Source organism: Bombus vosnesenskii, unplaced genomic scaffold (genome assembly GCF_011952255.1).
Source record: "Bombus vosnesenskii isolate JDL3184/JDL3185 unplaced genomic scaffold, Bvos_JDL3184-5_v1.1 scf7180000013314, whole genome shotgun sequence".
Classification (NCBI taxonomy): Eukaryota; Metazoa; Arthropoda; class Insecta; order Hymenoptera; family Apidae; genus Bombus; species Bombus vosnesenskii.
This window is the reverse complement of record NW_022882960.1, coordinates 865,194-884,354: the sequence shown is the minus strand read 5'-3', so window position 1 is coordinate 884,354 and position 19,161 is coordinate 865,194. Positions and strand designations below refer to the sequence as shown.

Here is a 19,161-nt window from a genome sequence, read left to right as displayed (position 1 = left end):
AACTGCGCAAAACACACTTTCGCGATGCCACGGCCGAAGTCGTCGTTGTCGTCATCGTATCCGTCGCTCGCCGTTGTCAACTTGTATATTGTTAGTGATCATCGGCACGTTGCCGCACTCGCGTACAACGGCCACGGACCAATCGCCCGATTCGGATGGCGATAGTCGACCGAACTTGTCGTTCGACGTGAATCAGTTTTTAAATTCAGCCGTGGCTACGTGAAAAGAATTTGAAATCTCGAGGATCAATAGCGAGCGCGTCGTTTGTCATCGCAGGACTTTCTAAAACCGATGAGAATTGGTGGTGAAACGCGCGATGGGACATCCACGCATCATCGGCGCATTAAACTGCCGGTACGCGTTTATGCCGCGTAAACGTGCTCGTGTAATACGTTCGTCAGCTGGTGATCGTGCCTTTCACTGTATAAGTGTCGAGCGAGAGAGACGTCGCGACGGTGTTGGATCGAAGTGAAAAGCAAACGCGAAGTCAAAGTTGGACAGAAAGAGAGAAAAGTTGTGTAGTCAAGTGTCGCGTTGTGTGTGGAGCAAGAGGAAGGATCTCAGGAGGTGGGGGCCAGTGGTGTAGCGAGGGGACACCAAGTAGTTGACGATCGCCGCGGTGAAGGAGAAGAGATAGAAAGAGAAAGAAATAGAGTGGGAATATCGTAGTGGTAGTGGTGGTGGTGGGGAAACGTCAGAGTGTGCGGTCGTGTCCAAGAAAGAGGTGGAGAAGCGAACAGCAACGGGAGAGAGGGCAGCGAACAAACTACCGGGAAGAAGTCAGCGGCAAGTAAAGCAGCGCCGCCGAGGCTAAACTTCAGGATCTATCGAACTAAAATTGTCGTGTAGTTTCTGCCTCCTCTTCTCGCCCCTCCTAGCGCAACCTACCTCTCCCTTGACCCCACCAGAGCCCAACACGGTGGCAACGGCAGCATCTCGGCCGGTTGCGCCCCCTCTGACTCGAGCACCCATCCCCTCCACAAAACGAAAGCCGAACGAAGAGGGAAGAAAGCGGCGACGGTGGGGCGTCGCGAGGGACGAGGAGCGTGCGATCGAGGGAGAAGAAGAGATCGGAACGTGTTGAGAAAGAGAGAGACCGAGAAACAGAAAGAGGAAAAGGAGAGAAAGAGAGGGAAGAACGGGTAACGAAGTGAGAGGGGGTAGGCAGGGAGCGCGTTAGCTGGCCCCACGGGCGACTCACCATATTTTATTGTCGCGTTTGCCGACGCTAACCGCTGGTGTACGGCTCCGTGCCCGATCTACGAAGATGCCGACCTGACTCGGAGAGAAGAGAAGTACACAGAACACTCGGCCTACTAGTAGAGTGCGGTACGAATTCGCGTGGGTTCGAGGTGCCGGTAGTGGCATCATCAGCCACCAGCAGAGGTGGCACCAGCTCCCCCACTACACCACGCGGCGTGCCGGCCTGGACCCTCCCACCCGTCTCACCGAGGGCAAACCATCTCGCAAAAATCGTCCCCCTTTCCATGGAAGGAAAAGAACTACGGCGACGACTCTGCCACCACCACTGTCGAGCCGACCGCTTCTCGTCACTACCACCACCACCATCGGCACACTACCATCGTTATCGCCAGCGCCACCGTCACTGTACCGCCGCCTCCTCCTACACCGCGATCAACCGTCATCTCGGGGAACGAGGATACCAGAACTTACGGATTTCGATTGCGTTGTTCGCTCCTTCGACGAACGCACTACTTATAAACCACCGCTGGATTTACCATCACCTATTTACGTTTTCGGTGATTACCGATCAAAATCAGATGTCAGTGCCGATTTAAAAAAAGTGCGCGTGTGGATTGAACTCAACGGATAATCGAGATACTTATCGTTGATCGAATCATTATCCTTTGTAGCGCGCGCAAAAGAAGTTTCCGCCAAGTTCGAAAGGAGAGAGGGAAGAGTCGTCGCATGGACACGCGCCCTCCTTGTACCCCCTCTAAACAGTGAAAACATATACATACACGCGCGTGTAGACGCACACGCACGCGGATCACGCAGAGGAGAAGACAGAAGTGCCGGGGCATTATACACGTGTGAGCCGCGCCAGTTTGTAGTTACTTGTTTAGAGTGCGCGCATGGATTTCGTGGTACTGTACAATCTGTGAATTAAGAAAATTCGTATCGACGAATTTTCGATTAACAAAAAAAAAAAAAAAAGAAAATACAAGCTGTTCCGCGACATCACTACACGGGGTGCGAAACAATCCGCCGTGTGGACGTATTCTACGAGCAAGAGAAGAAAAAAAGGAGAGCGGTGTGCGCGAACAAGTCGAACCTCACCTTTCCTTTTTCACGAACGTCTCTCCGTCACCATCGCTCGAGTTCTCGACCTACCACTCTCTCCCTCTCTATCTCTCGTTTCGCCTCTTGTCCGTCCCTCTAGCGCTTCCTCTCGCTCGCTCCTCCCTCTATTCCGTCTCGCTTTCTCATTTCCTCTCTTTCTATATCACGTTTTCTTCTTCGCACTCACACTTATGTACCTCCGCCTTCCTAACCGCTGAGCGGAGGACTGGATTCCGTCGAAAAGAAACGACGATTCGGAGGATAGTCGCGACCGATCATAGCTGGCGCGTCGATCGGATCAACGACGTGAGTTAGCTACACGAGCGAATCATCCACCGGCGCGTATAATACCCGCATTCAAGTACCGTGTTAATACTGTTGTAATTAGTTTATGGTTTACCGTTTTCTGCTCGTGAAACATCGTCTCTATTACCTGGACAAAACGATCCTTATTTTTCGATCTCGATCGTACACGGTGGCTAGTGTGAACTGTTCTCGTTGACTTACGGTTGTCATCGGTCTGTGCTAGTCGTGAACGAGTCCCGAAACCAACAGTGTCATCTACACGACTGCGTTGCGGTCGAAGCTCGGAAAACTGGTCCCTGCCTCTCTGGTGCCTGCGTCTGTGACAGTGCGAGTGTATACGACTGAAGACCGCTTTCAGGGTTGAGTACAGTTTGATACTAGACAGTGCAATAAAACACGCGCGAGTTACGTATCTATAGTGAAAAATTTCTCTCCGCTTTTTACGCTGTTTTGTCATTTGTGACTATATCTGTACAACTCTATTTCTTTCTCGTCGCGTGCCACGTGGTGAAAAGAAAGAAGTTAAGAAGGGATACACGGAGAAAAGAAAAAAGCAAAAGTGATAGTTGTTTCGAGTGACTTGGTGAGACTGCAACAGATGCCACAGTCTGAAAGGATGATCGCGTAGCGGCGCCCGACCATCACGGCCCTGAGTGGCCGACACATCATGTCACAGTTCTCTTTTCGAGGATCACCAAATCTACAGGTGAGTCCTCCACTTTTCGTGCTTATTCGCTTTTTTCATTCGAAATCTATCGTTTACCAGGATAGTTTTGCGATTGCGTCGAGTGACACGATTACGATAGTGATGGATGTACTTTCGAATCGATGTCTTTCGATGACATTAATCAGCGCGTTGTAACTGAACTCAATCGTCTGATTTGTGAACTTCGTTGCCTCATTGTCGATATCATTCAAGGAAACTGTATCAAGTTTTGATTTAATCGAGCAAACGAGTCTTATAAAAGTAGGAATACAAAGTGTACACACAGGAATTTGCATATTTATACGTTGTGGCGTTGTAATAGGAAAGATAGATGCTAGACAAACTGATCAAAACATGTTTATCTATCCCTTTATTCATGCGCATTATGTTAAAAAACAGGGAACAACATAGATTTCTTTCGTTATCTGTGACGTCATTCACATCTAATCGTTTTATCACGAAACTATTAAAAGCATCTTTTTGCTTCTATCATGTTTGAAGGTTCTCTTACAACAAAAAAAGGAAGCTCATTATATCCAGTCGTTATGTCATGTATATGTTTAAATTCAGCATAATTTACCTCAAGTACCTTTTTGTTCATAAAGTTCTGAGCAATGAAGCACTTAGAAATCAATTTCCTTGGTCTTGGAAAAAATGGTCTTATACAAGAGCAGAATAAAGGAAACATTAGCTGTATCTACATGTGACTACGATAACTGGGGAAACAAAACTCGGTATTGAAATATCCGTGACAAGTGCGCGCATATTTCAACGTTAAACGTTCGATATCGGAAGAAACGCAAAGTACACAATTCTAGAACCATCATGATATGTAGTTGTCGTTCGGTCGGTAGATGTACGAATCCGGATATAATTTCAACCGTTTGAAAGTCAAATGTATTCAACGGTCAAAAGCCTCACCTATTTGTGACTATCTGTTCTTTCTCGTGTGTGACTTCGCATATGCCAAGCTAACCAGCGAATGAATCGTTTATGCTGTTGACTATTCACCGCGAAAGCGGATATCGTCCCTGCCGTTGCGGACGCGCTTTTACGAGCTGTCGAGGAAGCTGCTTTCTTCGTTCCCCCGAGTTACGACTGTTGCTTGATTTCGTTGGAAGAGGCTATTAACGAAATTGCACGTGATACATTTTCAACTTCTTTAATCTTTGGGATTTCCCCGATGTATTTAATGTGTTTGTCGTATACTAAAAATGGCTTGTTATGATTTCTGTAGCCATTAGTGTATGAAATACTTTTAGAACTAATATTAAAGTAATAATATTACAATAACGTTACGTTATAGGAGTTTTGAAGATATAAAATAGGAAGAATTAACAAGCGAATTGAATATCATAGAGAACATAATTTAGTGGTGGCGCTGCTGAAATTTTAAGTGTAATATGGCGCTCGAATTTTGTGTGCCACGAGAGCAATTTCTTAATATATTCAGTTAAGTTTAATCTTGTCCACCTGAATTGATTACATAGATTAAAGACGTTATAAGCTTTCAAAAATTACCATTTAGATTAATCGTTATATCTTATTAACTTTGAAATTACAAAGTCTATATACATATAGGCATTATGGATAAAACATGAGATTTAGAGATGGCGCTGTCATAAAATCACACCCTGCGAAACATACAAACTTCATACGTGGCATGTATGATATATCACGCGTTTACAATTTTCCAACTTGTTTATGTCGTCCAATTATATCATCAGTAATGAGTTATCCATAAAAATTTCAAGTCGAAAGCCTAACAATTAGTCGCCGCACCGATTCATTTCGGTTGCATGACCGCAACGGATAATTTGTAGCGTGGGATCTTGTTCGTTGCGAAAATGGATAGCCGTTGGCAAGCCTGAGAGATTCGGTACCACGTGTCCTGACATGTTGCATATAGGTGTACGTTGCATACCTATGCACTGTGCATAGCGCCGAGCTGAGAACATGTGTTGCCACGCCTAAAGCAACGTTCCGAAATGATCGAAGAGCTTGCGCCCGGCTAGAATAATTATCTCGTCTTACCATGAACGAGCTTTTTACCATGAACGACCTTTTTGCCGCGATATCTACGCTGTTGGTATGGCTGCAACGCGTCTTTGAAATGACGATTCGAACGCCCCTTTTTCCATCATTAACGTTCCTTAAAGTATGTTATTACTTCTACATAATTTATAGAATATAAGAAATGTTCTTATAGTCTTACATTTGTGTGCTGGAAATCGTGTTTAAGTTTAAAAATTAAGTTGGAAATTTTGTCTACATGCTTAAAATATACTTTTTCTGTACATTTTTATTTTCTGAATAAATTAGTTTATTACGTAACGTTTAAAAAGCTTAATCATCTTCGCGGGTTTGTACAAAATTGTTATACTACTACTTTGTAGACGAAAGTGGTTAACCGTGTTTCTACCGGACACGCTTTGTCTAGTAGACTAAAATAACGTGTTTGAAAGGTGGCAATTTTTCACGTGACCAACAATTCAAAATAGCAATCGATAATGCCTTCTGTAAACAAGGCACGAAGCATATAGTGGAATCGTTTGCGTATCACATTGTTTAAGTGCCGATAAAAATTAATGGTTTATTATCTATGAGTATTACTCCACTTATAACACAGTTAAATAAACAAGCAAGCACTTTAGTCACGGTTGTTGTTTTATCGTTGACATACTTTTCTTTCCGATTCCCGTTGCCCGTCATCTTTACAAGTTAATCATAGCGTCGCTTAGCGCACATCATTTGTTATACCATAATAATTAGAGAGAGAGAGAGAGAGAGCCGTTGAATCATCGAACGCCACTTTCTCGAAGAGCGTGTGCGACATTTTATCATAATTATGTCACAGCCTAGCTAAAAATCAATGATAAGCTGCATTTATATTCCGTCGTTCATGAAGCCAAGTTTTGTCCTTTTATCTCCTATATTCTTCCTTTTTTCGTGGTCTGTTCGTCTAATAAACAATAAGATGTTAATTGTAGTTAGCTCTCTTATTGTGGATATATCAGCTTCGTATCGGTTGACATTTGCGCTACGTCGATGACGTAACGAGTCGTTGCGCCCGTCGAAGGAATTGCAAGCCGTAAGTACGTACAACACGCGAAGCGTGTAAACTGATCGTTAATAACTGCAAACTACATTCAGGCGTGTTCAACATCGGCTATCGTTGAGTACTTTCTTAATATTCGACCGATGATACTCGTCTCGACGAAATCACACTGAACCGTTCAATTTTAATTTCTTCATCACGATAGAAATCACTCCGTATTCTTACTTAACCTTACACCATCGTTTCGATTAGATCTCTTCGATTGAAACCTCTGGTGGAATACTTGTTAAGAAGCATTCACGACAACGAACATGTTTCACGTTCGTTCTCGTATGAGTGCAACGTGTTTAGTGTTTACGGCGAGAAAAAGGAATGTCCTCGGTATGGCAACGGGCTTTAATTTTGGCCTGAAAAACACTGAGCGGTTCACCCTCGAAGAATGAAGATCTCGTCTCGCAGCAACGACGACCGTGCATTAAATTTAGAACGTGATGAATTCATATCGCTAATCTGTGTCATTAAATCTAATTGAAGTAACGATACTTCCATCCTTTCCGTCGTATCACTCTTTCTTAAGTCCGTCGTGTATTTTTGTCTCTGAACATATCGAAAGCGAAGTGACTCCAGACAAGATCAAGACCGAACGAGTGTATTTTTGTATTTCTCCATGTATGTATCGCGGACGATTTCGATTTTGAGATAAGCAAAGATTGCAAGTATGATACAAAGTTGAAATAACTTTTAGTGTGAACAGCTTTTGATCGAAGGTTATCTTGTTTGCCTATGGGCGTTGAAAATAAAAATCAGCAGAAAAGGTACTATAGACTTTCTTAAATAAGATAATCCGTAGGCAACATTTCTATGTACACTAACGTGTAAATATTACCTTAACACTAATCATTAACACATAACATTCCATATGTAAGTATAAATCATCCTATACACGTTTACCTTCATACTTTCCATTTGGTTTTTACATATCAAGCCGAACATATGTCCAGGATTTACGTAAATATAGCTTCGCGGCGTGTACATTCTTTTTTTGGCAAGCCTCTATCTGTTCTTATCAGTATCCGTCCTTCTAAAATTCCATATGCTTTTCGTATCTTTGTAACACACATACAATGTCTTCGGCATTCGTGATAGCAGTAATAGTCCACGTTTGTAGACGAAGCTACAAAAAGCGTTGAGCGCGATTAATAGCGCAAGCTCGCCACGAAATTACCTTCGTGGCCGCTTCTCGTGACCGCCCTTCTCCACGACTCGAATTATAAATCGAGTTGCCGTGGAATTCGCGGAATTGCGAGGCCTGCGTAATCCGCGTGATATCGAAGCGCGGGGTGGTGGCGAGTGGCGAGGGAAGAAAATTCGGCCGCGTTTCCAGCCTCTACCGGAATGCGGTTCCACACGGGCAGAGCGTATGACGATGGACGACGATCACGAAGTGGTCGCGACTAGAATTCCTGAATGACGCTGGTCGCGTAAAAATTATGAATGGCCATATTATTGCAAGTTGGCAGCGAGATGTGCCGCAGCACGATACGTTGCTATATAGATACGATCTCCGGTAGTAGTTTGCGCCCGGCAGTTAGCGCTGTTTCGCTCGCTGACTCGACGCTACTCGATCCAATCGAGCTGACTCAGATCCTCCGCCCTCACTCTCTTGCACGTTCGCGCTCTCCTTCTTCCTCTCTTCCTTGCTCTTTCACTTCTTTTCTCCGTCTCTTGGTGCTTCGCTGTTGCCTCATTGCATTCATTCACTCTCGCATGCTGGTTCTTCTCTCTCTCCTCTCCTTTCCTTTCTTTCAAGTCCTGTCTCTTGTTCCTTCCGATCGTTGTTACCCCTTTCTCTCTCCCACCCACTTCTGCCCTCCTTTTTCTCTCCTTTCCACGGATTCTTCTATTCATTCATTCGAGCACACGCTCTCACGCGTTTTGCACCCGTTTTTCTTTTGCTTTCTTCCCTTCTTTTTTCTCCCTTGCCCACTATCTTGCCACCAACTTTCCTCTTTTTCACCTTTTTTTTATTTAGTTCTCTTTTTAGCCACCGTCTTTTATTTTCTTCGCCTTTAAATTCTCTTTTTTCTTCCTCTCCTATCTTTTTTCTTAATCATTCTTTCTTACTTCGAATTCATTCAGCCCGAGTTTCGCGACCGTCTTTCCAACTAACAGCCCCCTGTCACACCCCTACACTGATCTCCTTTGGAATAAATGCACGGTGCCCGTTGCAGTTAACACGCATACAATCGCATATATAGAGCTGCGTGTGTTGAACGCGTGCAAGGAGCCGTGCGCGCGGCGTTGTGACAGGAACATTGTTGCTGGTTGACGGTCACCATGCGCCTGAGACTTCCGGCGCTCCGGTTACATTTCGACATAGCGGTCCAATTGTCGTCGCCGATAAATCAGCCAGGCTTTATCGTTCGCGATTAGTCTTATGAAATCTGCTAGCCTCTTTCTTCCGCTTCGATTCCGCTGCTGTCGATACTGCTACGTAGAATCGGCAGATAAAGAGTCGAGAATCAAACCTTCGCGGATCAAACATGCACGGTTATTATTCGAGTAATGCATACGAGGTTAACGTTACTCATACACTTTATCTCGTTTTAGCTGGAATAAGTTGTATCGCATAAAAAAGCATATATTAAATATAGCGATATTTGTACATATTTCTTTTTTCTATAGTGATTGAAGGATTCGAGGAAAACTAGACGTACCATTTGTCGTACAAAGAAAGCGTTCAGTGGAAATCTTACGAACGAAACAGAGAGATTATATATTTCTAACTGTGTGTCTCTCCATTTAATCTCGAAAAACTCCTCTCCCCGTCGTGAAGACTAGCCCCACTTACAAACTTCGCCCATGAAGGATAGAGTCTTGACAACTTAATGATTCCCGGATACGAAAACACCAATCCCTTCCCCAACTATGTGTGAGTTCATCAATATCGAAGCCTCTCGTACTTCTCTTCATCCTAACTTTATCTCTTGAAAACAAAAAACCCTATCACTGCATCGACGTTACTGTAAAATAATTCGGTCGAATGAACCGCAGAAACCTACCTATAATGAAACATCCTTACCAGAGTAACCCTGTTACCGATGAAAATCCACCGACAGAATCTTCCCGGTCTAAGAACGTCCATCGAACAATGGGATCCTCCTTCCGTGAGGACGCAAATGTTCGATCAGTTTTTACTGAGAGAAACGTCGTTCCATGGATTTCTCGTTGCTCGGGGATGGGAGACGTCGATGCAGATTCTACGGAAGCCAAAGAGAGAGAATGCTAAGTTCTGAGGTAGAAAGATCGGTGTGTAATCGGTGTTGGAAGCGTTCGAGGGAAGGCGAGACGCGCCGCAGATCTCTGATCGTTCGCGCGCGCGGCAGCTGGATAATTTATTGAAATTGTCGTTACAGGAGTCGTTGCTATTTTATCCAAGCAGAGACGTGAGCACACGTTTTCCACGCGCGTGTAACGGTAGTGGTACCCGCGCGAAAGAAGGGTTCAGTCGCGAATGCCTAATCTTTCTCACGGTATAAATCATTGGTTCGCGACCACCGATCTCTGCGTATGTGTGTGTGTGTGTGTGTGTATCGCGTGCAGTGCAATAAATTCCGCGGGGCTGCTTGTAAACGAACCATTACGAATTCGGTGTCCCGTGACTTTCCTGTTTCAGCGGTTTCCCCGTCTGTCTCTCTGTATTCCGAGATCGTTTAACCCTTAGCAGTCCGCGAACATTGCAGTCAGTTCCAATTCGTGTTGGGACGAATTTTTTCCCTTGCCAGCTAGTAACTTGTATGGTGGAATAGCCACGTGGTTGTTAGTCGAAGTACGCGAAACTCGCTCTCGAGAACAGAGTAGATTTCCTGGTAATTGATGTTGTTAGAGACGTTTAGGTGCAGACTGTGTACCTCCTTTGGAATAGTGCTTCCATTTTTTTCTTAAAAAACGCAAAATTGTCTTCAGAAGTAAAGTGAAGTCAAAGAGATTGTTATAATATGTGCTCTACCTAATGTCATTGGTTCCTCGTCATCGTTGAAGGAACTTATACACAAACAAAGAATATCTAACAATGTATTAAGAAATCGTAACTAGTATTATTAATAAACGTGTAACTATATCTCGAAGATAAAAAATCCACACCTTTCATAGGGTAAACCTACACTATACAAGTAAATAAAAAAAAAATTTCCTTATCGAGGTATACATTTAGATAACTGTGGCGGATCGATATCAATAGGACGCCGACAGGTCGAGCCGCGGGTACCAACCGCCAACACTAGAGGGCTACGACGACGAGTCTGTCTGTATAACTCGCTAGCGGTCGAATATACGAGCGATTGATATAAATACCGCACACCTAGCGAGACTCCCTCTACGTCTAAAGCAGGGACTACCGGACATAGCTCGAAACCCGAGGGAGGCGAGAACAAGTAGTGGCAAAGGAACACACGAGGACCCCAGATTCGTTTCGCTTACAAACTCAGTACGAGTCGCGCTCCGTACGAGTGTTCTTCCAAGCTACTCAAGCGTTACCAACTTACAAACTAATCTACTTTTTTAACGCCCGTGGTCGTGCCGAGCATATTCGCTACATATTTGCATACTGAGCTTGTACTGACTCGTACTGAACTTGTAAGCGAAACGAATCTGAGGTCCTCGTGTCCCTTTGCCACCACTTGTTCGCCTACCTGGGGTTTCGAGTTATGTCCGATAGTCCCTGCCGTAGACGTAGAGGGAGTCTCGCCTAGGTGCGGTATTTATATCGATCGCTCGTATATTCGACCGCTAGCGAGTTAGACAGACAGACTCGTTGTCGTCGTAGCCCTCTAGTGTTAGCGGTTGGTACCCGCGGCTCGACCTGTCGGCGTCCTATTGATACCACATAACTCTGACTCTGCACAGAGACAAGACTCGATTCGGTCTTCGCTAGAGAAGGAGACAGGATCGAAAGCGAGGCGTGAAAAACAGATCACAGACTAGTCGCAGGAAGAGTGTCTCGAGCTCGAGTTTCGAGTTTTGTTTCTCGCAACGCAACATCTAACACGTTGCTTTGAGATTACAAAGTAACTTTTTTCCGAGCGATAAGCCTCGGTATCGCTTAATAGCCTGGCTCGACTACGTGTGTGTATGTTTAATAGAGATCGAGGTGCCTAGGTATACCGGCACGGAGAATACGATCATGCCAACGAGGACGAAAGTATCGTGCGACAATGCGTAGAGACGGATGTATACCGGTATCGTTCGGCTGACGGTGTTAGCAAATGACGCCGGATGCGCTATTGTATCGTTGCGAGTTCTCTTTTGATAACGCCACTCACGCTGTTAATCGCATTACGGCGAAACTTAGGTGTCAGATGGCGATCCTGCGGAGAGTCCAGAACCAAAGACCGCTCGTTCCTCGTCTGCTCGCTTTTGTCGAAACGCGTGCAAATCTTTCTCGTCGCCCTTTAACCTTCTTCCGTGCTCGGGAACCATGATTGTCTCTCCGTTCGTTCGCAACCCCTTGCCTCGATCTTACGTTTTGATAACGTTCCTCCAGTCAACCGTCTTATATACGAGAGCCACGAGTGTGAAGGAGCGTACCGATTAGTAACGAGCAGCGAATTAATTTAACCGGATACCGCGCAGCACATGCGGCCACAGTGAAACCCCGTGAGAACGAACGATTTCACGGTTTATCAGATTTCGTTTACATTCGGGGTCCTAGGAACCAAAACCGACCAGGTTTCCTGTCTTTTCGATGTGCCACGATTTTCCTGGGATTCCCCAGGGATTTCGTCTTTCACTACGGATCGGCACATCTTTTAGGTTACAGAAGTTTTCGTGTCGTATCGTTCGATTTTGAGAATTTCGAAAGTTCTTTCTTTGCGAGCTTTCAGAAAAGAACTTTGGCTCTCTTTTTGTCCTGTTTATGTCTCGATTTTACGATTGCTCGTGTTTTATGTATTGACTATTTGTTTCATTTCGAGTTTCGATATTTTGAAATAATTTTTGTCACGAATATTGGTTTTTCATCGTTCATTAGTGAAATTGGCGGATCGAATTCTAAGAAAGTACGTGAGCGCTGTTCGTTACGTGTTTACCCGTTTGAAGGTTTCGCAAACGTTTTGGTCAATGAGGTGTGATCGACGAATTCGGTGTAATTATGAATGGTTGTGTTTTTCATTCTGCCCCCATTGCAAAGCGGGAGCAAAGCGGAAGTTTTGTTCGATAATAATACGAAACGCACGCCGATAAATAAAATTCGCGGATCGATGTTCTCAGAAATCGGTTCGAACGAAACGCGATCGGATTATTGATAAAATAATCGCACTTTCTACGAAGCGTTTCTTAATGAACTCTAAAGTTACACTCGGTTTGGTACAATCGAAATTTCAGAATTCCACGAACAATCTACAGGAAGTGCATTTATTAGACGTGCGATCACAATCAATTTTAGTACCAGGATACGTATTTAACCAAACAATTAGTCTTTATAAAGATGATCAGTTTGGTTTCTGTCTGTTTCAAACGATTCTCTCCATATGTACTTCAAATATTTCAATCGAATCTTAACCAAACATGTCCTCATTCAATCGAGAATAACTATCAAAATTATGACAACGTTAACCTACTATACATTACTATCTTGCATCTTACGTAGGTTTCCCGGAACGATCGAACGAAACAGCAAGGGGCGAACTAAACAGGGACTAACGAGAACAGGGTGGGAACATAAGTAAGTGCTGCGAGGCCTAAACACACACGCGAAGAAGGTCCATCAATCTGGCCTGGAGTCAATATTGACTCGGTTGGGCCTCGTTGCAAAGAGGGCATCATCTCTCGACCGGTCCCTTTTCTCTCGCCAGGACACGCGTGACAAATGCTTCGTGTGCAAACAGCGGCGCATCTGTGTCCACAGGATAACCGATTCCCTTTTCGGATCTATAAATCGTGGAAACACGACGTAGTTCGTTGCTGAATCCAGCTCCTGCGCATCGGTCCTCTATGTACCGTGTGCTCATCCTCGCTATCCGATTCTTCGTTCTAACGCGCGCTTTCTACTCGTATTCTCGCTCTTTAGCTTTTTCCACGCGAATAGGATTGCTCAGCCAGCGTGCTCGCGATTTCTTAAAACACACGCAGCGGTCTCGAATTTTTTCTGCTATGCGATTAGTCGCCGAGGCGGTTATATGCGGCTCGGCATCGCGTGCTACGTTTTTCAAAGAACGATCGATAAAACGTGCTTATATCGGAGAGACACGTTCGTCCAAGCATCTTCTCTTCCTCTGCTTTTTCCCTTTTTCCACGCTTCCGCCCCACTCTGTACTCGTTCCACGGAAACAACGAATGGCGACGATGAACGTGTTAAAGCGAACCATCTGCCCGCTGAATATGGATACGCAATAAATTCGAAGGAACGCGCCACGTCCGCGCTGCTGTTCCTCGCCACGGCGCGGTGCGAGACGATCCGCACGCCGCGTGCACCGCCAAAAAAAGCCATTGGTCAATCTACCATCGCGATCGCGTGTCTTTCCTTCGGACCCGGTCCCCGATGATCTTTCCTCGCCGCGGAACCAAGAGAAGGGACAGTTCTTGTCGGGGCGAGCAGAAGAAAGGAACGACACGAGATCGCGACGTTACGTGTTCCCACGTCGACGCGACTGTTACATTGTGCATATAAATCGCGTCATAAAACGCGTGTATACCGAGGGCTGATCTCCCGTGGCCATGTGCACGGAGCTGGGCGAGAGCAAGAGGAAGGAGGAGAGCCGAGTAGAGTGTACGTACTGGTTTGCTAGGCCCTTCTCTCGATCGCGTAGCCAAGCATTCTCTCGACGACCGTTTCCACCCGAGGACTTCCAGTTTTTTCCATAGCCGAGATCGGACGTCCATCGATCATCCATCCGAGTGTCTACGCAGCCCCGCGTGCACGATATATCGCTTTTTCGTGGGGCCCGCCGACACAGGTATGCCGAGCTTAGAATGGCATTGTCCATGAGCGGAATCGCGAAGAATTTTCTGCAAAGCCGCGCACAAGGTGTCATCCGATATCTCGGGCCTTCCGCGAACTCCTCTTTTACCATTCCCGTTCCGCTGCGTCCCGTTCGCGTGATTTCACGCCGATACAGATAATTTCCGAAAATATATACTTGGTGGTTTTGGTATCAGGGGACTTGTTAGAATAACCCGATTCTTTTGCAGTATCATAGGACGCGTTAGAAGAATTGTCTCTCTTTTTTACTTCAATATAACCATCTGACAGTCTACTATCGTAGTATTGAAAATATACGGTATCGGACAAGCTCCGTTACTACAGGACGTTCTGTGGAATTCGTAGATAATCTTACGTACGATTTAACTCGACTATGGCATTCCACCTCTATCTAAACTATTAACGCTACCAATTGCCTTGTTCGAGACATTTACAGCGCTGACACCTAGAAATGTTAGTCGCCATCAAGCTACCGAACACTAAAATTCTTTTTCCACATGTTCTCAACACGTTCAGCTACGATAGAACCTGTAGCTGGAGTCGTGCAGTAATCGTATCGTAATGCATCCTTGCCATACGTGACAGTGGTCGCAGCTTCCGTTTTCCTTTGGCCAAGAGCTGCGTGCGCCCCGGAGAGAAATCGTGGCACTAGCAATTAGCATCGTCGTGGAACAAACGAGCCATCCTATCGGGCTAATGCCTCGATATATCGATCCCTCGGCGCGCGAATAATTGTCGCTCTTCGTGGTAGCCAGCTTCGACGAACTCTCCAGCTCTATAGCCACGACACGGCTACCTTGAACGCTACTTTAAAGGCGGCGAGAGCCAGGCGAATCTGGCGACTACGAGCTCCAAGGTGTGATATAGTTGCCGGTTCTGTGTACACGGTTGCGAGAGTGCTGCACACGGGCTCTCACTTCTCTCGTTCGATGCGATCGCGTGGAGTAACTCAGGAACTGGCGGCCGCTTCTTCTTCTCCTCTCGGACCGTAGCACTGAATTATGGTCCGTGGCTCCGGACACTCGCCAACACGCTTCGTCGTTTAACCCCATGCCCGATCCCGAGCCCCGAAGCGCATTCTTCCCGTCCTCTGCTTTTCTCTCGAGGACCTCTCACAGGATTCTTACGATTCCCGGTGAGAACAGCCGCCTCGCAGTATATCTGCCGCCCCGATGCACTCTTCCTGCGGCTCCTGCGACCTTCTGTCTTTTACCCGATACACAGGCGTACCGAATCTTGTCCATAGAAGCATACCTATAGCGGGATGAAAAACATAGCGGTGCATGCTAAGATTTAGGGAATTTGAATTTCGTCAGGTATTCAAATTTTTGAAAGTATGTCCCTTTAACTTTTATGATTAGATCGTGATTTCGTTCTCTGTCACAGAAACATACGATGCCGCTTTTACAACAATAAGCATAGAACAGTCTGCTTCATGAAAGTTAAGGTTTAACCTACGTCATTATGTATACGTATGAGCGGACCAAAATTCTTTTCACAATTCTTACCAGACTCCATAAAAATTGATTCGTACTGTAGCAAAAACGATTGACAAATACCGGCAAATAAATCGCGAAATAGAGCGTCGCTCGATCATCGGGACCGCGATTAAAATATCAACCGGTGTAAGCCCCTGTAGCTTACAATTCGCGCGTGCGCGTATTAGCAAAACCGTAGCTCGAAACGCGGCATGATCAAAAAGAGAGAAGAGACGATGTGTATTTGGCGAACCGAGTATTCCAACGCGCGTATCGAGTTTTATCGAGTTCGATCGAGATACTTTTGTCCTTCCTGTCAAACGCGATTTCCAGCCACGGCTGCGTGGATCCTGACCATCACAGTGTTATACTGCCAGGCAGTTGGAAGCGTCAGACAGAACGGCGTAACCGGGACACGCATTAACGCCACTCTCTCGGTGCCATAATGCGCGGCGGGTCACGTTTTTCGTCCCAATACAATGCACGCGCGGTCCTGCCTTTCGGCAATATGTTACGGAGCCATCGAAACGAGGCGATGGATGGATGGATGGATGGATGGATGGATGGATGGATTGATGCGGTCGAATAGGGACGTTCCACACGCAGGGGGTTTGTTTAGGCTCCGCCGCGCGAAAGCCACTCAACCCGCTAATCTATTTAGCCGTGCTGTTTGATATGGAATTAATGAGGACGCCTTGGTATTATGTACGGGCTTGATTTTCGGTTTACCTTCCCGAGGATGAAAAGGGGGGAGCGCGCGTCCAAGACCTTTAGACTTAGCAGTTGCTCCTCTGGCTTTTCACGCCGCTGCGCTGCTGGAAAAGTCCTTTTAGGGTGGTGGTTTCTCTCTTTCACCCTCTCTCTCTCTCTTTCTCTTTCTGGGTGTGGTTCGTTCGCGCAGCTGCTCTCCCGTTGTTGCTCTGCCTGTCGCCGATTATCGGCGTCGAACGTGCCACCGGAGGCGTTTATTGTTTCGTAAATCGGAAACAATCGCGTCGGCAGGTGTGTGTTTAACGGAAGTCCCTCGGTTCCCTGGAGGCTGCGCGCCACGGATATATCGGGTTAAACGGATACGTTTCGGATATTTCGTACACACAATTCGCTCTGAGAGAAAGTCGCACGATTAATATGGAAATGTTACATCGTTTATTAGCGTGTTTAGATAACGCCGAGTAAATTATGCGCGTGTTCTTACGGAAGTTGCTAAAATTCGACGAACGGTTGGAATAATTTGTAATAGTTTCCACGACGAATCGGCTGTCTTTCTATCCGGTCAAACGATCTAACCTACGGACTCGCGTATCAACGAATTCATCGGTCCGTTTCGAGAAACGCTAAACCAACCGGACTTGCAACCGAACACGATATCGTTCGCAGTTAACTCGTGGCGGGTTTCATAACGCCGTTCGATCAATTTTCCCGCGATCAACCACCATTAATTCGTTCTTAACGAGCTCTGGCGCGCAGCAAAATGGGAAGCTTGCGACCTGCTCCACTTCGCGTGCATCCGTGCAATCGGAGAACGTGTAACACGGCTGGAGATCGAGTAACGATTAAAACGTCCAGTCTCGGTGATGCTGGCGTTGACGTTGTCAGCGAATCTTCGACGGTGATACCGGTAGTCTCTCCTGAGCAAACTTTTTTTTATGTTAATATGCTTCCCCATATGTGTACCCAGTTGCGTACGTACGGTCGTAGGAGCAAGTCTCGACGCGTATGGCAGTTTCGAACGAGTGTCTACAAATGTGAAAACACGACGATTACGAGTTTCCCGATTTCGTAACCAGCTAATGGCGGCGCGAATGGACGACGGTTCGTAGCACCTGGTACACGGTCGTTCGCCGTCGCTTAAATGACAAATGTCGAGCGTAAATCTGACCGCGAGTAGGTCAAGAGACGGAGGTAAATTTTAAGCTCGCGATAAAAAATTGCGGTAAAAAGAGGAGCAGTTAGCGTGTAACGCGAGAAAAGGTAAAGAGAGGGATCCATGGAGAGTGGGTGACCTACGGAACATAAACGCACTCTCCCACTCTGGATTGTTTACCGAGAGAAAGGAGCAGGACGGTCGTCGAGGATTTTCAAGCAAACAGTGGCGTTGTAACGAGTCGTTGTTTAAGCTCAGCGTTTTCGGAACGATTTTGTCGAAAGACGCGAAACATCTTGTTTTCGCGAAGATACGCAAGTTATCCTTCCCCCTTTTAACGCGTGGCTCGCAACCGATACGCGGCAATGCAAACAATTTTTAGTCAAGAATGTATCTCCTGTTTAAATTATGATACGTACCGACGAATGTTCAGGGCGCTGGACATGTATACGATCGATCACGTAGCCGTCTGTTGTTTGGTAAATATAATAATACGTCATATCTCAGTCGAAGCTAAGAAGTCTTTTTATCTAAATACGTATTTCTCGTCGAATATCACAATATATCGATAAAACGCTGAAAAAGTTAATTTTTTCTTATACGTCTCTCAAATGAATTTCGTACACTGTCATCCTAATTATTGCATCAGCCTAGTAATCACGTTTCATAATTTAATATCTGTAACGACGATTACAAAAAAATCAATTAGGGATCTCTTGTATAATTTCTGCACACGCTTCTTATCGCTAATGATACCGATAACAACAACAGAATTTATCTTTTCCTAACTTAAGTAATTAATCAATATCACGCGAGTACTTTCTCGACCATCCTTTTATTTCTTCTAAATATATCTATGTAATCTGTATAATACTATCACACACTACGTATATATTATACAATCTTATCAAAAATTATGCTATCTGTTGTTCCAGTGTCCTGTGACAGTGAGCTCGTCGCTGACGTCCTCTGCGGCCTCGCCGGTCTCCGGTACGATCCTGAGCGCAGGCGGTTCGTCGCTGGTCAGCGTAGCGGGCACCACCACGAATCATCCCCTGGGCGTAGCTGCCGGTCTATCGAACGCGAGGATGGCGGTGACCAGCGCGGTGGTTAGGCCGCCAGGTAGCCCAACCACGTCGGTCAGCCCGTCGCAGGGTCATCCGCCACCGACGACCGGCGGCCCAACGCCGACCGGACGGTGTTGCGACACCGGAAGACCCATTTTCACGGATCCGCTCACGGGTCAAACCGTCTGCTCCTGTCAGTACGAGATACTCGGCGGTTATCAACGCCTGGGTGCGCTACCTGCTGCGCTCTCCATGTACAGCGCGCCGTACGCGGCAGCGGCGGCCGCCGCCGCCTCCGAGGGCATGGCAGCCTATTTTCCGCCCCTGGGGGCCGAGCAGGCACCTTTCTACACGCCTACGGTGAGTAGATTTAGATTTTTTTCTTTTTTTCATTGAAGAT

The 19,161-nt window shown here is 46.0% G+C and overlaps 1 protein-coding gene across 1 annotated transcript in view; it reads left to right on the top strand.

Moving 5' to 3' along the window:
- Positions 1-51: 51 nt before the first annotated feature.
- Positions 52-19,161, top strand: part of LOC117235075 (iroquois-class homeodomain protein IRX-6) — a 35,320-nt gene continuing 16,210 nt past the window's right edge. The window contains exons 1-2 of the mRNA XM_033496755.1: positions 52-3,316; positions 18,630-19,121. Coding sequence (XP_033352646.1) covers positions 3,278-3,316; positions 18,630-19,121 — 531 coding nt within the window. The 5' untranslated portion in view covers positions 52-3,277. The remainder of the gene's footprint in view (positions 3,317-18,629; positions 19,122-19,161) is intronic.